Source organism: Hydra viridissima, unplaced genomic scaffold, assembly GCF_058129835.1.
Source record: "Hydra viridissima isolate aposymbiotic clone 2 unplaced genomic scaffold, HvirCarnegie_v1 scaffold_11, whole genome shotgun sequence".
NCBI classification, from domain to species: Eukaryota; Metazoa; Cnidaria; class Hydrozoa; order Anthoathecata; family Hydridae; genus Hydra; species Hydra viridissima.
The window spans coordinates 2,950,476-2,977,048 of NW_028324310.1; the positions used below are offsets into that span (position 1 = coordinate 2,950,476).

Genomic DNA, 26,573 nt, shown 5'->3' on the forward strand with positions numbered 1-26,573 from the left:
ATCTGCGAAGCCTAAGCTCGATAAGTTTAACAACTTGGACTTGCGTACTCCAAACGTGCTTTTCAGTTACTTGTCTACATGATTGTTATATTTGCTGGACGACAACAGTGAACGGTAACCCTGCATGGTCCGATATTTTAAGTATTTTCTGAAATATCGAATTGTATCTCTAACAATAGCAGATGGATTCTTTTTCATGTATCTAACAATTTTATGATTAGTATAACGACTAAGTGAATGTTCCAAAACCGTCCGAGTTCTCTAACCGGTCGAAAAAGTTTTAGAGCTTTGTCGTTAGGTAGGAACATAAAAGCTTGTCGCTGTTTTGGGCTTGTTACTGTATTTTTTTAAATATCCGTTTTTCGTTTCATCCGTTTTAATTGTAAATTATCCCCTAAACTTATTGTTGATTGCATAACACTGTCTTTTAAACCAAAATATTGTAACACTTTCATCACACCATTTCAACCATCCTTGTAGTGCAAAACAGCAAAATAACGGATGATGACAAAAAAATGAGACTGCGTTTAAAAGGGCAAAACTCCTTTTTTTTAAATGATTTTTTTAAAATTAAAAATGTATTAAGTAGAGAATTTTTCGAGCTTTCAAAACATATATTTAATTATCTTATATTACTCCATTTCTACGAATATTATCGATTCGAACTTTTACCAATCCCATAAGGCGTTGTATGGCAATAAAGTCAATCTTATTCAAACAATACTTTGTTCTGTTGCAAAGTTGATCAATAGTTTCTGCTTACCAGTTGTTCTTGAATACTTCTCCTTTCAATTGAGACCAAAAGTCCTCAATAGGCCTGCATTCAGGTATGTTGGGGGGGTTGTCTTCCTTTTCAACAAAATTGATGTTATTTTGTCTGAAATACTTCACTACAGTTTTTGCGTAATGTGATGTTGCTAGGTCAGGCCAGAATATGTAAATATCGTCTAGATAATTTGTTTTGATGAAAGGATTCAAAATGACAAGTCTTTTTTTGATGCACTCGCTCAGGTATAATTCTTGCTTGCTTGATTGCTTAGAAGGTACAAAAAAAGGTATAGAAATACCTTTAGCCGAAACGCAAATCCAGACCAACACTTTTTGCTCATATTTTTCAACTGGATTATATTTTACGCTTGGCGGTGTCAAAGCAGTGTTACTTGAGTAGAAATTTTGGTTTCCGTTAATGGTGCTATGCTTCAAACTGAAATAAGATTCATCATCAATTATCCAATCGTAATTTTTATATTTTTCATATAATCGACTGCATCTGATTCTCATTTTGCGTTTTTGTGAATCTGTTCTTAACGGAATCTTTGTGTTTTTTTTTGCATTTAATATCTGTGTGTTTCTTCAATATTTTGCATGTAAAGGACTGATCGCACACAAATTTTCTATCTGCTTGTCTTTGTGAGACGCCATCCTTGTGGTCAAACATGGTTTTCAGTTTGTTTATGTTCTTTTTCGTCATTTTTTTTGTGACTCGACCACTTCCTTTAACTCTTTGAGTTCCGATTCCATTTTCTGCGCGTTCATACGGTACATGGTTGCTTTTGGTATTTTTTCTGCTTTAAAATGACAATAAGTGTAATATTTGCCATTTTGCTTATTGCCCATGTAAAATTCAATTTTTTTTATTTAAAACTAGAATAAATTTGCAATAAAATACATACAAAATATATATACAGCTAATGGTATTAGTACATGCAAATTTAAATTGAACGCAGTCTCATTTTTTTGTCATCACCCGTTACTTGCCAATTTCAACAGTCTTTACTAGCCAATTTGATTTTAGGTCCCTTAGACCATGTAGGCGAGTTAAGCATTCCATTTGAACTTTTGTTTGAGCATCAAAAGTAACTCATGTTTATGTAAAATCAAAAAGATGGTTTGAATAAAGTTTTAAAACAGGACTTTCAGTTGGTTTCTTGTTGATTGGTTGTTTTTTTAAGTTCGTTTTCTTGCTAATTTATTATTTTATTTATGAGATATATAGTAATTTTAAAAAAATAAAGAAGTTGGTAGTAAAATAATTTAATCCTACAATAACAACTGAATTTGTGTAACCAAAATATTACCAATTTTTGAAATTCTTTTAAAACAAAGAAGATTAGTAAAAGAAAGATGCATAGTAAACAAAGAGAAGACAAAACAACTAGTAAATCTGCTTCAAAAAATAATAAAAAGCATATGGTTGTTAAGATAATACTTATACGAGATTACAAGTTTTCATCAAACTTTCAAAAATAAATGCGCACATATCATAATGTTAAATATACAGTGCTTTCAAAAAAATAGGGGCATAAAGATTTTGTTGCTTAAATCTTTTTTAAAGTATGATAAAATAGAAACTAAAGAAGATAATGAAGAAGTTTTTTCTTTAAGCTATTTATGGATTTTATTTGGACCTTGACTAATTCTTTATTCATACAAGCCCAAATAGATTTAATTGAATTCAAATCTTGTAATCGAGCTGACCAGGGCAACAAATCTACTTTGCTTTTTTTTTTTCAACCGTACTTTGACTTTACAAGCTGAATGGGCAGGCGCCATAATTTGTTGAAAATGCCACCATTCGTTTCGATCAATGAGCATGTCTACTGATGGAACCATGCAGTATTCCAGCGTCTTATCAATAAAAATTAATTGTTTCCACTTTTCTAAAGACCACCTAATTCTCTCCTTACCCCACCTTTATCGTGTGATCCGATCTCTGACCGTTTGCATGTGTTTTCTAACAGCTGCATCAACACCAATGTTGCTTTTTATAAGTACTTGACGAAATTATAAGACTGTTTTCGCGAAATACTTATTTAACGAAATAAAAGACTGTTTTCACGCTCAGTAGTTTTTTTTAACCTTCCGGTTCCTGCATGAGGTTGGATGCCACTTGCCGTTTTAAAGGTTTTAAGGGTATTTCTGACGCAATTCTCTGAAATTTTTAATCTTCTTGCTATTTCTCCGTTACTGATCATCGAGCCATCCTTCATTCTTATTATTTGTCATTTTGTTGCTTCGCTTGCAACTTTTTGACCCACTTCTGTGGATCTTAACTTTTAGATCTTATCAAAATATTTAAAAAGGCTGTAAATGTGACTAAACTGGTCATCATAAGCAATTTTATGCAACCTTTTATAGGAAATTTTCAAACTAACAGATAAATAAATGATTAACAATTGGTTTGATAAGAAAGTAGAATATAAATCAACTAAAAAGTTGGTGCGCCTGCGGTTGAATTATATAATACATTGAATTCTTCAATATGTTATATTAAATCTTGGCAAAAGTCCAAATTTAGAAAAAAAAAGCAACTGACTATGGTTAATGGACTGGGTATAATTCTTGCTTTTTTTTAATTGGAGACTGTAGTAACTAAAATTAGTTAGACTAAAAAAGTTAGTCGACTAATTTTAGTTTGACTGAATTGTTATTCGACTAAATTTAGGTACACTAAAAAGTTAGTCAACTAAATTTAGTTACGGTTTTTTTAGTTAAGTGAGTTATAATTTTTAGTTTTGGTCACAACACTATATTTGAATAGTATAAACATAGTTTGGATGTTAAATACCCAAATATCGTAGTGAAGATTTTAATTTGAAAAGTAAAAAGACAAGTCCAGATACGAAGAAGTTAAAAAATGAAGTTTTGGTCATATTTTGGCCCACTGTGCGAAGTAAAATTATCTTGAAATTTTTTTTTTCCTTTTAAAGAAAACTTTTCAATCAAAAACTTTTTTAGATTTTTAAATCATTTTCTTAATCTTTTTTCTTACTATCATTTTTTTTTTTTTTTTTTTTTTTTTTATAAAGAAATCAACAACTTTTTTTTAAAACGTTTATTGTTAAAAACATTCCCTGATACAAATTTGCATTTAAATAAAATTGTATAAATTTCTAAACTACCTAAAGTTCTTCTTTTTTTGATGGTGCTGAAAAAAAAAGAAACATCAACTTAAACGCACATTCGTACACCAAAAAGAAAACGCTAACAAATCAAGCTAAAACTTACTCGGGTTTTTTCCTATAGTTGTGTTGTTTTTAAAAAGTTGCTCTTGTAGCGTTCGAATGATATCATCGTATTCAGTCCATTCAGGAGCAATTCGAATAGCGCGTTGCAATTTCGGTTCTTTAGTTTGCGGATTGTTGCACTAAAATAAATGAAATATTTTTTAGACATAAATAAACAAAGTATTTTAAAAAGAAAAAGCATGTACCTTTTTTTTTTTTTTCTTTTGCACCATTATATGACCAAATTAACTACGAAGCATTATTGTTTTATATATATTCTCTCTTACAATATCTATTACTACGCTTCTCACATTGCATCAACAACTTTTAACTATTTTGAGTCGAATATACAATTATTTTGTGTGTATTAAAATTTATAAATTTGCAACCTAAAGATTTGCAACAAAGTAGCATTTTCTGTAACTGGTAATAATATGGCTACAATTTAAAAAATATGGCTACAATTTAAAAAACGTTTTACACTTCAAATGATCAAAATGAACCAATAGTTTTTCAAATTTACCATGTCTATAGTCTTTGCGTACTTTTTGCTTTCATCGCTGCACCATGTCTCGCACCACAACCACTCTTGGGGAAGTGACTTAATCTCGACTTGATGTATCATGTTGTTCGGAAGATCCTATCACAGAAACGAAATAATTGTTAAAAAGAATCTTATTATCTCCTTAAAAGGCATTCAATTTTATCTCAAAAGACATCATCCGGTCTTAGGAATAAGAATGTCACCTGGTCTAAGTTGGCCAAACTGTTGGGATCTTGAGACAAACCCTGTAACAAAGAAATTTTTCTGCGTAATTTTTTTAGAAACAAGTATAAAAAGAAATGGAAATTATTTTTTTTTACTTTATATTTTGATGGAAAAAAAACAACTAAGAACAGTTTTGCAACAAAAACAAAATCTTTGAAACGCTGCTAAACTCTTACGAATGCTGCTCCGAAATTCGAGAACATTCTCTATAAAAACGTATAAAAAAATTCGAGAATATTCTCCAGAAAATGCACACAAAAATTTCATCTGGAATAATTGTTTTCGTACTACTTTTTAAAATTATTTCAGAAGACATTTCCATGACGTCAATACTGTAACGGACGTTATCAGTAGGGATGGCACGATACAAAAACTTTCGACACTATAGGATATTCGATGCTGCTACTTCTATACGTTACCATTTCGATACTTTAACACACAAATTTTGTTATTTTTTTCTTTAACTATTTTATTAGTTATTTGTAAAAAAGAAAAATTCAAATAGTATTAAAAACAAAGTTACTAAAACAACATTAATTTTTAATTGGTACTCAAAAGCTACAACAATTTTAAATATTTATTCATGTAATGATGATTCATGTGATAAAGTAGATTTAGGTAACTTTACATATATCATGATTGCATTTTAAATATTGATTTGCATGTTCTGGCTTAATCAATGTCAATCAAAAAATCAAAATCAAATAATCAAATTTAATCAATAGCACACAAGTCTCCTGTTGTGCTAAAAGCTCGCTTTGCTGATTGAATTTGTAACTTTACCTAAAAGTTTAGTTAGTTGTGTGCCCTTTAAGTTTTCCAACGTCAAAAAAGACTGCAAATCATACAATAGGCAGTTGATTCACACCATTTTGCATAGTTTATAACTAAAACATTGCCATGTGGAATTTCTTTTTTTATTTGGTTATTGATATGAAATTCCTGAGTATTTATTTTAAGTTTCTTATTTTAAATTATTAGGCCCAAAAATAAAAAGCTTTCATTAGTGTTCACAAAAATAATTTTTTTTATTAAAACATAATCAATACATTATGTAGAATTATTAAAAGATCGTTTCATCTCTAGTTACTTGGCAAGAAAAACCTTGTTAAATGAGTTCTCTAAATGCTTTTAAAAACTTCTGCAATTATTTTTTTTATAAATAATTAAATAACAACTTTCCTGAAGAGGAATTTAAACTCTAAAAATTATATTTAGCTTTAACTAGAAAACGGTTAAACTCAATTTTAAAAACGAAAAAAATAAAACAAGTTAATAATCTTTGTAATTGATAACAAGATACCTGGTATTGACCTCTCAAACGATCTCCGGCAGCAACTTTTCTGAAACGCTTCAAATCAACCACATACAAGGCGCTAATAAAAAAAAAAAAAGGATTTGAAAAAAAAAGTAAAACATGAAAGAAAAAAAAGGAATAAAAAATTGACTTTGGTCATTCTTTAAAAAGCTGGCACTTTATACTTTAAAAAAGTACAAAAAAAACAGAAGTTAAGTTAATTTTCTCAAAATTTGAATGATGCAATTTTAATCGATATAAAAATATTTAACTATCCAAATTTTAGCTTTCATAAAACATGGTTTACCTAATATGGTATGGTCGACCACCAAGATGGTTTCTCCAATAACCATGATTCCAAAACCTAGACGACGCAAAAATGTTCAACTTACCATATAACTGTTTACATTTATCAAATAAATTTTGATAAACAAAAATTCTAAACAGATTTTGCTGAATTTGGAAACAAAAAATGATGTTGAAAACATTATGTTTACTTTTCCAGGAAAGAAAATATTGAAAATAACAATTACTGATAAATCTACAAATTATTGCAATATAAATTTATCAAATATTTCAATTTGAAAAATTATATATATATATACACAGACACACACATTCTTACTTGCACAATGTATATAAACACAAAATATGTAAAATGCGCTGTAGATTGTTACCTGAAACCTTCCACTTCAGGCCTATCATTACAGAAAGGCGTATAAGCATAAGGTGCTCCTTCCAAGTCCATGTCCATTAATTCTTTAAGATCTGCACGCACAATCTGAAAGGAGAGAATAATTACATCAGAGAAGGTGCTTTTGATTTTTGCTTTTGCCTCAATCACATCCAAAAATTTTTGCTGGTTAAAAGAGCATTTTATCTTAACATAAAATTTTAAAATAATCTTCATAATTATTTTTAAACTCCTGGCCCAGGACAAATAGTTCTTTAGAAACATAATAGAGTTTCTTTAGGCTCTTTTGATTCTGTAGGAACCCTACAGTTCATCAAGATTCATAAAGATTCATTTAGATTACAGGACCTTTTAAAAAAGATTATAGGGTTTACGTTAAAAAGATTATAGGACCTTTTATCCAGGGAGTCTTGTTAAAATTAGCAAGTTAAGTAAATGATGATGATGATGATGATGATGATGATGATGATGATGATGATGATGATGATGATGATGATGATGATGATGATGATGATGATGATGATGATGATGATGATGATGATGATGATGATGATGATGATGATGCAGATGATGCATATTGAAAATTCTCACAGACTCAATCTATAATTAAATCATAAACATAATATAAAAAAATCACCTGGTCAGCATCAACAAAAATAATTCTTTCCAAATTCAAAGGGAATAAAACATCCAAAAATAAAATTTTGTACCTGTAAAGTAAAATTTTATTATTAGTTTCATTTAGACAAACTTTATAAATCTACAAAAATATGCAAAATGACTGTATGAGGTAATTTAATTTATCAAAATAGAGAAACCAATCAAGCTTATTTTACTAATTTTCTTAATCTACATTGAAAAACAGGCATTTAATTATTCTTCATTTCTTATTTCACTTACATACCCCCAAATTATTCTTTGCTTTTCAGTTTGTGAATTTAGCCACCTAGGCCATTGGTACTGCACAAGTTCATATTCAAAACCATATTTTTCTGCATAATGTGGAAGGAATGTCTAATTTGTTAATAAAGAAACAAAAACTACAAAAGAAATCAGCTTTTTTTTTGGATAAGATAGTGATATGACATAACACATTTATCAGACATAATTAGGTATAATTGCAGAGCAGCACCTAAATTATTAAAAATAATTTCAATAAAAAAGCAAAAGCATTAATAAGCAAGAAACTATTACAATAAACTTACAGTAAAACCTGATGAGAGATAGTTTTTTAAAAACCAGAATTTTACAGGTGTCTTTGTATGTTTTAAAACAGACAACATCATAATTCTAAGAAACAAAATAAAATGGTTTTGAGATATTACTCTTCCAAACTTCTGCATAATCTAAAATACAATGCAAAATATACACTTAACTGCAACATTAACGCACCACTTGTAAATTCCAACTTTTTTGAAAAATATTATGTATTTCCTGATTTATCAATTACAAAGATGATAATAATGTTTATTGTTATGCCATTTTTTAGGTTTTATTCTATTTCTTTTATTTAATTTCGAAATTATAGCAGCTTTTCATAAGAAGCATATTTTGCTGTAATTAAACCTCACTTTTAAAAGAAAATTATGTATTGGTTTTAAACTGTTATAACTGTAGAAAAGATAACTGTCATTTGAGCAACACATCTGTTCGCAATGCATCATTCTAGATGAAACTTAAGTCACGATGAATGTGTTGTAATTTTTACTTTGTCCAATGAAGAATTAAAAAATCACAAACTTGGTAGAACATTTGGAGTGCCTCATACAACAGTCAGTAGTGTTCTATAAAGGTTTGGAGAGACCAATGATCACGCTAGACGTCTTAGGCAAGGCAGACCAGGAGCTACCAATGCTGTCGAGGACCAATTTTTAATGCATCGAACACTGAGAGAATGGTTCACTACTGCACAATGTCTCCAAATACAACTTTCTGAGGTTCATGGAACTGCTGTTAGTGAAGATACCATAAGAAGAAGACTTTGTATTTTAAATTTACGACCTCGGGCAGCAGCTACTAGTCCCAGATTGTCTGTAGACCACTGAAGAAACAGACTGGTTTTTGCAAGGAGGGATATGAATTGGGAAATAGATTATTGGGAACAGGTCTTATTTACAGATGAGTCAAGTTTTTGCCTTGTAAGTCCTGATTGCCGCTCAAGAGTGTTCATAAGATCAAATGAAAGATATTTCACTTAGAGAAACCACTTTGTATGGAGGCGGCTCATTAATGGTATGGAGTGGAACAGCTAACACAGAGCTTTTTATTGTTTATGGTGGACGTCTGACTTCTTAACGATACATAGCAGACATTTTAGAACCTTTTGTGGTACCTTTAGCACCATACATTGGAGATGGATTCCTTCTTATGCAGGCTAATGCTAGACCACATGGCACGTATTGTTACTGAATTTTAAATAATGTTAATATTCAAGTTTTGGAGTGGCCAGCTTGCAGTCCAGATATGAAGCCAATAGGGCATCTTTGGGACATAATGGGACACCGTGTTAGAAGCCAACATCCACCACCTAACAGCCAAGATGAGCTGTGACAAAGTCTTATCCGCATGTGGAAAGATATCCCTCAAGAAACAATTAGATCTCTAAATGAAAGTATGCCACGGCGCTATCAGGTTGTAATAACATCAAGAGGAGGTAACATTAGTTATAAGTAAAAAGTGTTTCAATTCAAGTTGTATTAGTGTGCATAACAATAATAATCATTTTACTTTATTTTGTTAAACAAACCATGGTTTTGGTTTTAGTTTTTTTTTCACCATCCTCAAAGTCAATTTTATTATTATCATCAAAAAAATTGTGTTCATGTTGTTTATTCTTAATGTTTATCAAAATATATGATGATATTGACAACAATTAAAACAAATTGAAATGTAAAAGAGGTGCACTTATTTTTGCGGTTAAGTGTATAATGTATGAAAAATCTGTATAATCTAATAATCAGACAGGGAACTTTGTAAAGATGGTGGGGAAAGTATGGCACGTGACATAGTAGATGACAGATAGCTCATATTAGAAAATACCATTGAGATGTATTTTCATTTACATCCTGACCTGTCAAAATATACTTTCTTTATAGGGGAAGATAGGGATTCCAGCATGTAATTAGCCAGTCAGAATTTTGGCCAAACTGATTTTCATGAATTAAGTTTATGACTGTAGAAGGAATAAATTAATCCAGAAACAGATGGTTTTAAATTGAATAAAAAAGTTTATATTTTCATAATCAAAAAGTTAATTTAAAAGAAAACTAACCTAAGAAATCTTTCATAGAGCAAGCCTGTAGCAACAGAAAATATATGTACTTTGCCATCTGTATTCTTGGTTGATTTTGCTTCACTCTTTACATAACTGTTAAAAAAAAAGAAATCTTTTTAAATATAGTTATCATTTTGGAAAAAAAAAATTTTTCTAGACAAACTTTTAAAATTCACCATTAAGTGTTCTTTATCAAATACCCTTAAACTAAGTAACAGTTCTACATTAAGTTCCCTTAAACTAAGTAACAGTTATATATTAAGTACCCTTAAACTAAATAATAGTTCTATATAAAGTACCCTTAAACTAAGTAATTGTTCAAATTATTTGAACATATTAATAAAAACTATAAATTGAAATTACTGACCAGTCTTACCAGTCTTAAAAAAGACATTTAGATTGTATTTACATGTAGAGAAAAACCACTCATCAAAACTCAACAAAAGCAATCAAAATAATAAAAATAAAAAGCAGTGAGATTCAAAATTCAATAACTCCAACAAATTAATTACCTTGTTAGTGAATGCCAAATTCCAAAGTCATTGCTACTATCATCTCCAGTTTCATCAGATAACAAATCAGTTCTAGACTGACCCTCTCTGCGTTTGACCTAAGTAAAATTGAATACCTTTTAGCTAATACTATTTTGTTTTAAAAAATTCTATAATATGCATGATTATAAATTCAGAAATAAACCATAACAACCATGCCATATAAAGAAAATAGCTTTCTACCTTAACTTTTAAAAATTTTCCACTGAAGCTATCAATAAAAACAGTGTAATTTTGTCCTTTAAACAATTCCTCTCCACCAATTAAGCTGTAAAAAAAATATTTAAATAACATATTTACATTATTTACAGGGTAACAAAACTTTCAGTACATATAAAAATAAGTTTCTTGCTTCAACATTTTTTAGCTACCTGTCCATTTCATAGACTTGTGAAGAACGGCCTTCTCGCAGCTGTAGAACAAAGGACCCAGGGAATGCTTTCAATTGAAAATAACCCTAAAACAGAGCAAAATTAAACTTTTTTCTTAAAATAATAATAATAACATCAATTTGCAGTAATAATTATAACTATAGAAATGACTAAGAATAAACTGTAGAGAAAAAAAAACAATATATACATATGATACCATTTTAACTTTAACCAAGTGTCAAAAGATGAAAAATAAAAATAAATGACCTGAAGGAATTTCAGTATTCATAGATTATCAATAATCTAAACTAATAATCAGCTAAACAATAATAAGTATAAAAGACATACAAAATTAGCCATAACAATTGTATCAAACTGATCAGGTTCTTTTTCTGTACCAAGAATAAACTGAAGCCCTCTTGGAGGCTGATGTGTGTTAGAATCAGCACAATGACCTAAACAAAATATAAGTGCAATAAGTTTTTGCAAATAAATTCAAAATGCTAATACAACCTTCTTTCTTCAAAAGTAAATGTAATGCAACAGAATTTATAACCACATTATAAAACAGAAAATTTAAAGAGTAATACAAGAGAATTTTGAAACTAAATTTACCTTCAACAATAATATTTTCCAACTCAAAATCACCATAAACAAATGTAGATGCCTATCATTAAAATTAAATTTTCATAAGGTCAGATGAAGTAAAAACAAGATGAAAAAGTATGTCACAAAAAATTATATTTGTTTTGAAATAAATTTTTAACTAAGAAAAATCAATTGTTCTGAAATTAACTTTGTTTTCAATGAAAAACTTTTTAAAAATTAGTGAAAAATAGTTTTACTGACTGATATAATCCTATTCCTGAAAATGATAACCAAGCTTAAATCAAAAGCTGGATTACAGGGACCCCCATCAGGTCAATAAGAAGGACAGTAAAAGACCTCAATGTGTCTGAAACAACAGTGAGAAGGGTTGTCAAAAAGAACAGTGGCCAGACTCAAAAACTTTCTTCTGTTTCTACATTCAAAAAAAACTCCTTTTTATGTTGATAAAAAAAAATTGATGAAAAAATTAATTGTTCACAGACAAAAATTTAGCAATCTTTTGTATTATTTGTGGTGATTTAAAATTATACATTTTTTAAACTTAACAATGCATAAGGAGCATCACCAAGTAAAGACTCTATTTACACAAAAATACAAAAACTTGTTTAAAACACACAAAAACAAAAATTTATGTTTGTTTAAAAGTGATGGTTAAACCCATTGGTTATTCTGAATTTAACCATGTCTGTTAAATAATTAACTTTAGGTTATAATAAGCAACTTCACTTGGATATATAACCCAATAAAATGCTCTTAACCAAGTTTTACAAATACTACAAAGTTCAGCATTGTTCAGCAACAGCCAGAAATTAAAAATCACCAAGAAGAATGCCAAATAAGTACCTTATGCCATCAGATCAGTCCAAAATGTGTAATCATCAGGTTATGGTTTTGTGTTTTCTTTTTTTAAAAAAAAAAAAAAAGAGTTGCTGGAAACCACCTATCTTGTTACAGTTGTTAAAAGTATACTTGATTCAATTCAATTATTGCCAAAATTTTAACTTTCTTATCCTATAAAAATCTAATAAATATCCTTAAATGTCATTAAACAATTGAGATTTTCCCAACATTGATTTTTTTTTCTATGTTTCATAGGAAAAAAAGAAAACAAAAAACAGGTTAACTTTATTCGATGAAATCTTATCAAAAAAGAAAAAAGGTTAAGAAAGATAATTCAACCAAAATTAATTTACACAAATTTTTTTATAACTTGAATAAATTGTTTAAATTTACATTTGCTAAAAAACTAGTGAACTTTTAAATCCTACATCAGTTGTTTATAATTACTTTTTTTGTCAAGTAAAAAAATTAACTTCATACTTTTGTTGACATTTTTATGATACTTTAAAGACTTAATATCAAATCAATTCTAGAGCCTTTTTTTAATTAAAAAAAAATTTGTTTTTTATACAAAAAAAAAACAACAACACTTTAATGCAAATTGTTTTATAAATCACTTATGCACCAGCATGTACCCATCGAAAGTGGAATTGTAAAAACTTTCTTTGGTGGGAAACATATTTTGTGAAAAGGTAAATAGTTATTGAAATATAAACCAGAACCATAAACCCTGAATGCAAACAAAATTATTTACTTCTCCTAAATTTATGTTGTCCAAGTCTTGATTGGAGCCAACAGCTTCAATTAACCAACTTTGAGGTGTATCCATAATAAGTGTAAGCAATGCAGAATGTGGTAAACTTGTAAAAGTAGCAGCTTGATCATTAACTACATTACCATCTTTGTTAAACAATAGTTCAGGCTGTAATACATATTGATAAAATCTATGAACAAAACAAATATATAAAGTAAAGTAATGGTAAAATAATAATGATAAAAATCAAGTAAACTTCAATTAAAAAAATAATAATTGAGTCAGAAAAGTCTTATTCAAGAATTTACAATAGTTTATTGATTAACAAATAATTACAAAATTTTAACAAAAAACTACCTAACTATAAAAGGTAAATAAAATATTAGAAAGAAAGAAATATGCCTGTTAACAGGTAGCTCTGAATGCTGTCCTTTGCAATTAAGGAATATCTTTAAGTTAACATTGAGCACATCATATAAAGCCTAAAATGAAATGTAATTTCATAGTATGGATTAATAAACATTTAATGCTACCAACTAAAATAAAAATCAGGCTTGAATTTAAGCTATATTTCTTATACTTTCGGAAAACATCTTTAAACGTCTTTTAGATATGGAAGAAAAAGAAGTTTCCTTTACAAACTTAAAATAAAAAATAAAATCTGTGATTAGCTGAATATTTTTGGGTTTATACTCTGACAACTTAATTAATTTCATATATTCTCTTACAAAATCCATTTTTAGTATAAAGAGCCCAATAGATAATTAAAAATAATTAACACTAACCATTATAATAGGTACCAACTTTTGTGCACCTGGAAATTATATATATAATTATGATATATAACAGATATTTTATCTAACGGACAATAATGTATTCATATTTATAGAAATAAACTTTCCTCTTTATTTTGCATTTTACAGAAAGTTACCTTTTGAAAGCGGGTCCAGAATTATCTCAATATCAAAAGATACATCTGCTCTTCTTGGTTTTAAATTAATAACACTAAAGATTAAAATTTGAATTGAAATAAAATTGTTTAATTTTAGAGGCATTTTTGCTACTAATGTTTGCTGCTTAAATAGTTTTTGTAAAAAATGCCGCAAACTTTTTTTCAAACTAAAATTTATAACAAATTGTTGTAAAATAAAGCAAATTACAAACCATCTAATTTATAAAATTAGCGAATGCATTTTAAATTAAAAAACTTGTTATATTTTACATTCATATAAAAAACAACCTGTGCTGATCACTTTTAAATGTAAATGTGGATCTCTTTTGATCTTCTCTTTTACTTAATGCAGCTGATATTTGCATCACTAAGTCACTTTTAAATCTAAATGTTTGCATAAAAGTATCAAGTTAAACTGAGCCTTATTTGCAGCCTATATAATTTGCTGTCATAGAATACAACAACTGTCTTATAATTGTTTTTGTTAAATGATTCCTTTAACTTATTTCAGTAATTGAAATACAAATTTTTAATTTAAAAAACTTTCTTATTGGTAATAAAAGTTTATGATTGAGCATCAAAAAGGGATAAGCAAAAAGAGCTAAATTCTAATCTAAAATGAAAGCTCATAACATATATTTACATGTTATAATATGTTTACAATTAAAGAATAGAGTTATCCGATACTGTTAAATGTCTTTTGATTTCTCTTTATATTACACATAATTTAATTGTCAATTTTAGATGCAAAGATTGAGAAATTAAATTACTTTACATTTCTATTAAATTACTTTTTTGTTAATTCTAAAACAAAGACTTTGTTTCAGTGTTAATAAAAAGGTACCTATCATGTCCCTCAGAAGGAAGTGATGGTAAGTTCATGTTTTCAATCTAAAACCCAAAAAAACATGAAACAATATTTTTCTAATAATTTAAGCAATATAAGAATATTTTAAAATTAAGAAGAATTTTTACTAACTTACAATTTCAAGTATTTTATATCCTCCTCTATTATTTTCAAAATTCTGCAGCAATTGAAAATCTTCTACTACAAAAGCATCCTCATTATTTAAGGGTCCAAGGATCTAGTTTTAAACAAATAATAATGATTGAAAGAAAGCTTTTTTAGTTTTAAACAATTAATGATAACTGAAAGAAAACAAGAAAAAAAAGAACAACAGCAAATGATCAATTGTAATGCAGTCCATGTAGAAATTACCCGGCCATTAGCTACAACAAGACTACCGCTTTCAAAAACTCCAAATATTTTATTGACTAGCACTGTGTTTCGCGTGATTTCTCTCTTGACATTTTTTAGATCTTCTTCTGATGAAAACAATTCAAACAATTTCTTTTTGTTGACTCCCTGTATATTAAAATAAACAATTTCTTTAAACAAAACAAAAATTTTTGTTTTATTTAAAGAAATTGTTACAACAAAAATTTATCCTACTTACTTAACTTCATATTTATAAAACCACATTTAAAAAAATATTTTAAAAATGCATATTATTTGCACAAGGCAAAAAATTCTCTACTAGTTTTTACAGTATAGAACTTATGAGATTATCCTTTTTCCACTTGATGCATATTTGCTTGACTAACAGCCTTATCTTTACCTACTAATACTGGATTTAACAAACCATCTATTAAAAATATTCAAGATCACGTTTTTTAAAAAAAAAAAAAATTTATATATGTGTGTGTGTGTGTGTGCATGTGTGTATCTGTCTGTCTGTATGTATGTCTACCTGTCTATCTGTCTGTCTGTCTGTCTGTCTGTATGTCTGTCTGTATGTGTGTATGTATGTATGTGTGTATATATATATATACACACACTCTACATTATGTAAACAAATTGAGTATTTATAATTCATATATTCAATATGTTAACAAAATATATCATTGTTTTATAAAGATCTTCTTCAAAGATGAACTTACAGTGATACCATTAGCAATTTTTTCCAATTCATTTTCATTTCCTATCAATTTCTTGAAATTTTTATCCTCTTCTAAAAATTTTACAATAAATTTAGCAACCCCTGATATTAAATTTTTCCTCAAGCGACAAATTATTAAGAGAGCATCATTTAATGTGATATCATCAGTTTCTTTTCCATGTAAGAACAAAGCCAATCGTGCATTTTTTTGCTTTTGCTAAAAATAAAACTAGAAACTAAATCTTTCAGTTACGCAATAACAAATAAGAAAACTTTAACAAATATATCAGTTAAACAAGAGCAAATATGAAAACATAAAATCTACCAGCTACACAACAGCAAATATGGAAAACTTATGAATTATATAAAACATGAAAACCTCGTAAAATAGAGTGAAGTTTTTTGGAAGATTCAAGAAGATTGAACTCTGTATATGAGTTTTCAATTTCTGTTTTTCTACCTTTTGTATTTCTATATTAAAAAATGCTTTTACACCAGTTGAGATTTGTAGATTTTCATTAAAACATTTCTTACCACATATTTTAGAGCATTTACCACAAGTGCTTTTCCATGTGAAGTGGTGGAATCAGCTATTACCCATATTGTTGTAGCACCTATAAGAACATATTTGATATGACAAATTAAATCAAAAAATTTCTTTAAAAACATTTTTATTTTGCTTAAAAACTACTTTAAAATTAGAACATTAAACTATTTAAGTAGCTTATCACCTGAATCTTGAATAAAATATTGAGCTGATTCAGTCATGGCTCTTAATGCTTCTTCTTTGGAAAGCGATGAAAGGTTTTCACTGAGAGATTCTAAGAAAGAAAAAAAAAACAGGATTATGATTCTTCAATAAAATGAATTAAAACTTTTTTTTTTAGAACTTTTGTGAAAAAATTATAATGACTTGAGAAAACCATGATCTTCTGAGAAATATTTTTACAATAAATTTATTGGGTTTAAGTTTAAACCAAAGCTTATGATATTGATCCTTGAGATATCTAAACAATGAACAAAATCTTTTAAATTGCTTTGCTTATGTTCCATGGATTCCTTTAATTTAAATCATCAAATACCAAAATTTTTTCCCACAAAAATAAAATTAAGTTCCTTAATTTGTTGATTTTAATAAAATTATAGTTGATTATACCTTTGCTAGAACTGAATATTTCCAAGTAATTTGCTTTTAAATTTTGAATGAGTGAGTTTAAACGAACAACAACATTTGGTTGAGACATCAAATAATCATAAATAGTTGGATATTGCTGATAGTTACCCTGGAACACATTAATATACAAAAATAAGAAGTAAAAACTTAGAAAGTAAAAACATAAAAAAAAAAGTTTTAAATTACAGTGTAAATGGCTTGCTGCACTTCAGGTGTTTGTGATAATATTTTTTCAGTTATGGATGATTCAAGATCCTGCATCTACAAAAAAAAAATAAAAATAAATTTGAAACTAAAATGAAAACAATTTTAAAAAAATCAAGCATACAAAACTTGCTTGTGCATTGCATTTTAATAATATAGCGTTGAATTTTAACATAAGCTATAATAAGGAGCCACAAGCTGTAAGAAAGAGTTTAAATCTAACAATGACATGTGCATCAGTATAAATATATAATTGTGTATTATAAACACACTTCTTCTTGTGTAAGTGTTTCCCCATTAACAAGGATCACAGGTAGTGTTTTTATACCAATCTTTCTGAAGAACCTATTTGAATTCTAAAAGTAAAAACAAAAAGATAAATTAAGAAATTTACTATTATTTCTTATTATCATTTTAATGATTTTAATGATCATTTTATCTGAAAAGTAAATTATACTAAATTAAATAAATAATAAATTATGAAAAGTAAATTATACTAACACTCACAATCTTTAAATTATAACACTCCTTTTATAAGGAGCAAAATATTATTAGATTGCTTACGGATTAAAGCTATATGGTGTTTCTCATAAGGGTTCTACAATCATTATCTGATTAAAATGTTATTTAGTGCACTTTCACTATTTACTATTTAAAAACTTGATCTTTAAGTATTAGACATCACTTTTTTACAAATAAATATAAGCTTAAATTTAAATCTTTATGTTAAATCATAGTTGCATTTGCCTTATAGGTCTTTTTGCATGCTAACTTTTTAGTTTAACAAATGTTTCACAAACCTTTCTTAAATCATCATAATCTGATTTGGGCTCTAGGGCATCTGAAGCATCATTTTTACCATACCAAGACTGCAGCAAATTAATAACATCTGAAGGTTTGGGAAGCTCATTACCAGCATTCCGGTGTAACTAAATAAAAAGAGAAATGGAAATACTAACTTATAAATCAAAGAACATAAAAAAAAAGGCATCATTTTGGGAACCAATAATTTTCTGCATCCATTCATCATTTGAATCACAAACTAGGTATTTAAAAGAATGCCTTACTGTGCTTAACCAGCTGAAAGCTTCTTTAATGTTCTTATCAGACTTAATAAAGCTAAATGCTCGAAGGAGCCCTGCACCAGCATTATCTTCAGCTTTATCACTCACACCACTTTTGCTCACAAATACCACACCAAATCTAAAAATTCCAAATAAAAGCTCAAAAAACATATCACCAAAAATTTTTTTTTGGAGTGGCTAATTTAACTTTTAATTAATAAATAAAATAGTCGTTATAAATAAAAATCATACACAAAAATTAAAAATCATTTTAAAAAAAAGATTTTAAAATATAAACCATTAAAAATACAATTAAAAAAAGAAGAGGTAAGCTGGGGTAGGAAGAGGGGGGAGATTAGCTGGAGTAAAAAACTATGCAACATTTAAAGTACACTAGATGACTACACCCAGTTTATAAACCTTGTCAGACAACACATTTCCAATAAAAAATTAAAGAAAAATAATGCTCCTTATAACAATTACCTTGCTGGAATTGACTGACTGACCAGCTTATTGAACTCTTCAATTACTTTAATTCCTTCATGAGTGATAGGGTCAATGAAGGCTACCTTCAAACAAATACATTTTTTTAAAGCTTTAATAAAAAAAAATTTGAGTTTGTAAGAAAAAAAAAAAAAAAACAGACAACAAAAATAAACAATAATGTTAAAAAATTGAAAGACTCACAACATGGAATATATTTTTAGCAATATATCTCATCATGCCAGGGAAAGTAGGTCGTAACATCTGATAATGTTAAAATAAAAGAGGAAAAAATGAACAAAACTTTTAAAAAAAAAAAAAACTGTTGTCATACAAATGATAAGTTTCAGAGCTCAAGAAACATTTAGTGCCACATTGAAATTGTAAAAGGAAAAAACAAGATCAAATAATTAGAATAGATTAATAAAAGTTTACAACAAAACATTACAAACTTCTTGAAGATGTGAAGGCCAATAGTGATACTGGGAGTCTTTCTCAAGATCATTCATCCACTAAAAAATACCCATATATAATACATACACATATACATATACATATACATACATATACATATACCTATACCTATACATTACATTACATACATGCATGCATGCATGCATGCATGTAATGCATGCATCCATACATACACACACACACACACACACACACACACACACACACACACACACACACACACACACACACACACACACACACACACACACACACATACATACATACATACATACATACATACATACATACATACATACATACATACATACATACAGACAGACAGACAGACAGACAGACATACAGACAGACAGACAGACAGACATACTAATCATATTACATATAGGGGTGTAAAAATTAAACAAGCAAAATCATTTTATTACCACTATAATTTAATTAATAATAATCACATTTTAAGTACAAGAGAAGTATCAAGAGTAAATAAATACAGTTGATTTGACACTGGGGAACAACTTGAAACTTTTTTTCTGTTGACTTCAATTTTTTTGCTGATTTTAACTAAAGTTGGCACGCTGACTCCAAATTTGCCATTAATTTTTTTCCAGCCTGTCAAGTTTTTTCTGCGCAACTTGCTCTACAGATAAGGAAAATTCCATTTTTCAGCTGTAATAAAGCTTTGTTTACTTTGATTCTAATGGGCAGTTATAACTGAACGTGTGGTGAGTGGTGTTTACAGCTTCTAGTATTTTAAAATAAAACTTGGTGATTAAGACAAGTCATGGGCCCCTCACAAAGCATGCAAGCAATGTGTTGAGAGTTTACACCTGTGGACTAAAGGAAAATGTGAAAAGTTGGTATTTGGTATCCCCATGGTTTGGCGAGAGGAAGAAGATCATTGCACAGACTGTTACTTTTGTTTAGTGAAAACATCAGGATTTAAAAAGTAAACTATGGAAAAATAAAAGTAAAATAAAATATCCTATTATCTATTTTTAGCTATTAGACCTATGCCTCATTCAGTTGAAATTCCAGTGCTAGTTTTTGAACAACTACCTCCTGTAGAAGACCTAATTGATGTTGAAGAATGCGATAACAGCAATTATGCAGATTTTGAAATTCTTGAGCATTCAGTTCATAAGGAATTTGATCAGCATGAGTTGAATGATTTGGCATATGATTTGGGCCTCTCAAAAAAAGCTTCAGAAATCCTAACTGCAAGACTAAATTAGAAAAACATATTTGAAAAAGAAGTGAAGGTATCATACTTTCAAACCAAAGGAAGTAAATTTTTGCTTGGTTGTAACATGAGTATTAAAATTTTTTTTGAGAGAATTTTTTAACATTTTCTGATTGTTATCAGGGTAGGTGGGATATAAATGATGGCTGACTATATATTTGTGTTCCCAGTGTTATATAGGACTTAATTTATACTATTACTGAAATATATTTATAAACAAATAAATATATAACCAAACTTTGGTTTTATATTTATAACCATATAAATATATAACCAAACTCATCATTTGTCATGTCTAATGTTTAATAAAGCAGGCCTAGTTAGTCATAATATGAATTTTTAATAAAGTGAATAGGGTCTAGATCTTACAAATTTAAGGCTATATAAATTTATAGATAAAATATCTGGTCATGTTCCCATTCATGGCCTCAGATGATTTGGTTCAAATGAAAGGGCTGAATTCAATAACTAGGTAACAAGCATTTATTTAACATGCTTCAAATTATATTTAATGAAATAGTAAAATAAAAAAAGATTATGCTTATGATAGCTGACTGAAAATCTTAAAATCTTGTAATGATCTATTAGAAAATCATGGAATCAAACGATCTACTGCTTATTATGTAAACAAGACAGTGGAAGTTGTTTTATAAGCCTCATTTCCTGTCTTAACTTAGTTTCTTGGTGATTGCACTATATAATTATGATGCAAAATCATTAAAATTGTTTTTTAGTTCTTTCCATTCTGCCCTAGTGCTCCATTGCAACTAGGTTTCCCCTAATTTAAAAATATATTTCACCGATGAGGCACATCATGTAACTATAACTTGTATGTTTATACATACTATAGCATCTGGACTGGACTATCTACTTATTTATGTACTACAATTTAACTGTTAACTGTATACATTGTTGCCAGTATAGGAAAATTGAAATATTCTACGCTTGAAATAAGAGCTTATAGGGTACATAATCAAAACATTAAGAGAATAAAAATTGGTTATTATAAAATCTCAAAGTGGATCCAGTCAATAATACTGGATAGATAAATGATGTTTTTAAGAAATAAAAAAGTTCAATGATCAACAAAGGTTTTCATCAACCACAGTACTTTGGCTACCAACATTATATTCTGTAGAATATAAAACAGTGTAATAGAGTTTTTCAAGCCAATTTCAACATAAACCCACTCTCAAATAAGACTTTAAAAATGATAGACAAGTTTAACTTTATGATAATTTGTAGCAGTCCTAGGAAACAGAAGCTGAAACAGAAATTACTGAAAATCCACAAAGAAAAATGGAATATCCTCTAAATAACACAAGTTACCACCTATAAACAATATAAAATTGAATAAAAAAGTTTTTCATGCTCTTATTTCTTAATTTTTTATTCCTAAATAACATCATAACACGCAAGCCAAACAAATATAACATCAGTAAACGCAAGCCAAACAAATATCTCTTCAGTTCATTTTAACTGAAAAATTTTGATTGTTGTTAATGTCATTAACTATTAAGTTAATTTTGGTAGTATAAATACTAGTATTGATTTTAAAATATTTTAGTAGTATTAATTTAAAATAAAATTATTTTTCAATGTTGATAAATATAAACCTGGACTGTATCGGATCTTGTATCAAGAATAAGTGTTTCATGCTCTGGTGCCAAATTTAATGCAAGAAGTTGACTTGTTTTTGATAACTGAAAAAAAAAGAGAAATGGAAAACTTTTCCATCAATTCATCATCAATCTAAAATTTACTCAAACGATCAAAATTGAAAAATTGAAAATATTTATACACTGTTAAATGATGAAAAATATTTATACACTGTTAAATGATGAAAAAAATTCAAAAATGTGATTGAAGATGCCTGACTTTGGAGATTGCTTGAGAACAACATTTCAAATTTGGGTTGGAAAAACATTTCAAAATCGCAAAAAAATTTGTTTAAAAAACTTTAGCATATTTGGATTTTTTATAAATACTGTAGTATTTTCATAGAAGGAAACTTCACCAAAACTTCATCAATAAAATTTTTATCAAATGTTAAAACAAAATAATGCAAAAAAGAAGACTTTTTGAACGGAAAGTTTAATCAAAGCAAAATTTATGTCTAAAAAATTACATTTAAAATCATTGGAAAATCTTCAATCCAAAGTACAAATCATCCTCATGTAAAATCATGGGAAAATTTTCAATGAAGGCTTTGAAGACATTGAGCAGGAAAAAAAAGGAAGCATGAACACATTCAGAAAATGCTTTTAAATATTTTAAATTATTTCTTACATCAAGATTCAGTTGGTTCAGCACTGACAATCCTTTAGCTTCAGATTCCAATAACTCATTAATTCTGAGTGAGAAAGAAACATAATTTACTAGCCAAAAAATTAAAACTAGTGGGACAACAAATAATAAATTAGTAAATAGCAAATAAAACTTAAAAAATATATTACTTGAAAATGTCTAGATCATCAATATTCAGTTTAATACCATTTATATAAAAAGCAGCATCACCTGGTGAAATTTGATTTCGCTCAAATTCCTAGAAATATAAATCCCTTGATATATCAAATACTTAGAAACAAACTTTCATAGCAAACAACATTTATCGTACATTAATCAACATTTATAATATTTACAATCAACATTTATTTTATTTTTTTGTTAATCTTTAAAGATTAACGTCATGTTTGTTACTTGTTGGTTTTCTTTGACTTCATTTCTGAGATGTTCACTCACAGCTGTTTTAACCAATGATCTAAAAAAACATTTGCAAGAGGAAACTAGGAAGGTTTAATTAACAAAAAAAAATGTTTTAAAATACCTCAAAATGATAGAAAAAAAAAATTGGTATAATTTTAAAAAAACCTTGCAACCATTGGCACATTTTGACTTATATCTTTAAGTACTTTAAGTTGGTCTTGTGAAGAAGCACTCATAACTCTCTGGGCAGCTTGAAAACTTAAGTCTAAAGAACAAAAAAATTGCAAAAAAACATTTTAAATTTGTTGATGGAAGGAGAGAGAGAGATAAATATGATACTAAATAGAAAGCTCATAGTTAATCTTATACAGCTATTTTTAAATTTATTTACATATTTTTACCCTGGAGTAAAAAAACTAGCGCACACAAACTACTTTTATTTTTTTATTTACATAAGATATTTTATTTTTCATAAAGTATTTTTTAAAAAAATTGTATTTGAAAATATAAAAACTAAAAAAGAGTTGATCACTTTTGACAGAAAATTATTTAAAACTGATTAATATAAAACACATTCAATAACTTCAATATTTTACATAAAAATCCAAAAGATATGTTTTTTGCATATGATACAGAAGTAAAAGTAGATTTAAATTTTACATTTTTTACAACAAAAAAATTCAGAGCTTATTACAAATTTTTTGGTAAACATATTTTGTAGGAGAGCCAGCTGTTGCAACTCAGATTCTTGTAACACATCATGTCTGAATGAAATTATTTTCTACACTTTTTGCATTTAACTATTCTTCTTTTGGCTGCAGGTAGTATAAGCTGTTGTTCATTCTTAGCTTCTTTTTCAGCAGAGTTTTCCAATTGGCGTTGAGAGTTTGTGTTAACACCCACTCAGCTCTAAAGTTTCATTTTGAGATGTATACCATGAATGGTGGTGTAAAGTATCCATAGTATTATTGACTTTGTTTGCTGTAAGAGTACCATTGTTAAGCATAATTCCTTGAAACTTGCATTATAAATGTTCATGTGATTTATCAGTGGTGTGTATGGAATGCCAAATATGAATGCAGCTTTTCTAATTGAGGTATTATTGTCTTCTATACCAGCTAGTGCAGCATCTATATCTACTTTATTGAACAACTTTTTATTTATGGACATTTTGAACATAAATGATTAACTAATATCATTTAAATGCCATTTTTGTAGACTAACTTTAAAAAAACAGATATTGGAATCAAAACTTACAGGAAATAAATTAACTAAATTCAAATAGGTGCTCAACTACTATGGAAAATTTAAAAAAACGAATTAATTGAGCAATCAGTTTTTTTTTAAGAAAAAATTAAAACTTTATTTTTTATAATTTTTTACCTTAAAAACCTGAAAAAAAGTTTAACCATTGGGATTGAAATTAAATTTTCTTCAGGATAGTGTTAATATTTATTTTACCTGGATTTCAGTTCCTGAGCTTTTACATTTACAAATCAAACAAACAAAAATTTATTCTCTTTTAAAGTTTTGTAAAAAAAAAAAAAAAAAGACCAGAAATTATCTTGGCAACCATTTTGACATATTCAAATAGAGATAATTCTCTTTCTACTAGTGTCTTTTTTTTAAAAAAAAAATATTTTTATTCATTCCAATTTTGTTTCATTCATTGATTATTGATTGAAAAAATAGTGCAAACAGGTTGCGATAATTTTACTATATATTTTCTTATCTTCAATGTTTGAAAAATGAAAATTACATGAGCAGAACTATACCTTGCAATTCCCATTGATGAAGTGGAGTCAGTTCTTTGTTTCTGTCCTTAAGGTGTTGCTTAAACTTAGCTAGTTGGTCTTGCAGATCAGGGTGGATTTCCCTAAACAGTTTGAGTATTATAGCTGGAAAAAATTCTAATATATTCATGAATAATTAAGGGTTGGCACATTGGAACTTGTCATAAAAGTGAGAATGACTTTTAAATTCAAGAAAAAGTCAAAGAAATCTGGCAAATATCAGAAGAAAAAAAATTACATTTAAAAGGTTTCTACACTGATTTCCTAAATGTTTTAATGTATTAACCTTTAAATCATATTGTTATATGAGGATATAAAAACTAAATTTAACCTCAGCTTTTTGAAAAGAAATCCTTCAACTTCATCATCTCCTTCTGCACCATCAACAACACTTTCCTTTATCTTCAAGCCTTCTACTTTTTGATCATCAACAGCTTTATACTCAGTGCTTTTCACAGCAAGCTCAGCACCATAACCTGAGAGTGCTACTTTTGATTCATTATGATGTACCTAAAATAAAATATACAAGTCAACAAAAAATGTATCAAACAATAATTCATATAATGTGCTACTCTTCTAAATATTCTTTAAAGAATATGTTATTGGAAAAATTGTTAACTTTTAGAAAATATCTTAGAATACCACACAGTTAAATTTTATATTACAGTATGAAAAACACCCCAGTATGAAAAACAAATCAAAGAACAAAAAAAAAAAACAAATATAGAAATTCTGTTAAAGGAAAGTTAACTTATGGCCTTTACTTGGTAATAGTGTCTTAAAATGTATTTGATATTATTTGCAGCTAACATGCTGACAATTTTGTGATGAGTATCTTTGAATTCTGGAGTAAGAAAGTTCGCATAAACAATGATCAAGTGTGTGTTTTGTTCACTGCCTGGATAAATGTGATCAAAATGATGAACCAATGAACTGAAAAATTAAACGTATTTTTAGAATCTGATAACAGAGTAAAGTAATATAGTTTTGAAAACAAAATTAGTCAATCAAAATAATAAACTTGCACTTTAGCACTATTAACCATATCAATTCATTTAAAAAAAACAAAACTTTATTTAAACACATTCATTCACACATACACAGCATTGATATTAGAACAGCATACTTTTCTGAAGACGTTTTTTTTTGCAAAGCCTCATCCAGAACACATGATAAAGTTCTGTCAGATGTTTGAAAAAATATAACACAATCTTGCTGAAGGCCAACTGCCATCTGCAATATAGTAAAGATATAAAATATATTTATCATGAATATTCAAAGAATTTTTTAATAAGATTTCATCCAAGTTACTACCATACTTTGCTACTAAATTTAATTCATTCTAATAACAAACTAAGGCTTAACTACTAACAAACTCTA

The 26,573-nt window shown here is 28.0% G+C and overlaps 1 protein-coding gene across 2 annotated transcripts in view; it reads right to left on the reverse strand.

Moving 5' to 3' along the window:
• Nucleotides 1-3,761: 3,761 nt before the first annotated feature.
• LOC145191148 (UDP-glucose:glycoprotein glucosyltransferase 1-like) overlaps nt 3,762-26,573 on the reverse strand; it is a 421,900-nt gene continuing 399,088 nt past the window's right edge. For both annotated transcript variants that reach the window (XM_090066751.1, XM_090066752.1), the window contains exons 5-48: nt 26,320-26,426; nt 25,958-26,126; nt 25,525-25,703; nt 25,176-25,276; nt 23,566-23,665; nt 23,395-23,455; nt 23,151-23,239; nt 22,984-23,047; nt 22,311-22,397; nt 19,436-19,495; nt 19,188-19,247; nt 18,984-19,069; nt 18,504-18,639; nt 18,237-18,365; nt 17,709-17,792; nt 17,419-17,493; nt 17,215-17,341; nt 16,790-16,879; nt 16,593-16,672; nt 16,060-16,275; nt 15,338-15,484; nt 15,102-15,203; nt 14,963-15,009; nt 14,407-14,502; nt 14,098-14,171; nt 13,952-13,980; nt 13,569-13,648; nt 13,167-13,356; nt 11,579-11,630; nt 11,312-11,418; nt 10,964-11,049; nt 10,776-10,860; nt 10,554-10,651; nt 10,039-10,134; nt 7,973-8,057; nt 7,672-7,781; nt 7,405-7,477; nt 6,751-6,854; nt 6,381-6,437; nt 6,080-6,152; nt 4,755-4,796; nt 4,531-4,647; nt 4,009-4,147; nt 3,762-3,928 (exon numbers count right to left, since the gene is read on the reverse strand). In XM_090066751.1, the coding sequence (XP_089922877.1) occupies nt 3,903-3,928; nt 4,009-4,147; nt 4,531-4,647; nt 4,755-4,796; nt 6,080-6,152; nt 6,381-6,437; nt 6,751-6,854; nt 7,405-7,477; nt 7,672-7,781; nt 7,973-8,057; nt 10,039-10,134; nt 10,554-10,651; nt 10,776-10,860; nt 10,964-11,049; nt 11,312-11,418; nt 11,579-11,630; nt 13,167-13,356; nt 13,569-13,648; nt 13,952-13,980; nt 14,098-14,171; nt 14,407-14,502; nt 14,963-15,009; nt 15,102-15,203; nt 15,338-15,484; nt 16,060-16,275; nt 16,593-16,672; nt 16,790-16,879; nt 17,215-17,341; nt 17,419-17,493; nt 17,709-17,792; nt 18,237-18,365; nt 18,504-18,639; nt 18,984-19,069; nt 19,188-19,247; nt 19,436-19,495; nt 22,311-22,397; nt 22,984-23,047; nt 23,151-23,239; nt 23,395-23,455; nt 23,566-23,665; nt 25,176-25,276; nt 25,525-25,703; nt 25,958-26,126; nt 26,320-26,426 (4,215 nt within the window). In that variant the 3' untranslated portion in view covers nt 3,762-3,902. The remainder of the gene's footprint in view (nt 3,929-4,008; nt 4,148-4,530; nt 4,648-4,754; nt 4,797-6,079; nt 6,153-6,380; nt 6,438-6,750; nt 6,855-7,404; nt 7,478-7,671; nt 7,782-7,972; nt 8,058-10,038; nt 10,135-10,553; nt 10,652-10,775; nt 10,861-10,963; nt 11,050-11,311; nt 11,419-11,578; nt 11,631-13,166; nt 13,357-13,568; nt 13,649-13,951; nt 13,981-14,097; nt 14,172-14,406; nt 14,503-14,962; nt 15,010-15,101; nt 15,204-15,337; nt 15,485-16,059; nt 16,276-16,592; nt 16,673-16,789; nt 16,880-17,214; nt 17,342-17,418; nt 17,494-17,708; nt 17,793-18,236; nt 18,366-18,503; nt 18,640-18,983; nt 19,070-19,187; nt 19,248-19,435; nt 19,496-22,310; nt 22,398-22,983; nt 23,048-23,150; nt 23,240-23,394; nt 23,456-23,565; nt 23,666-25,175; nt 25,277-25,524; nt 25,704-25,957; nt 26,127-26,319; nt 26,427-26,573) is intronic.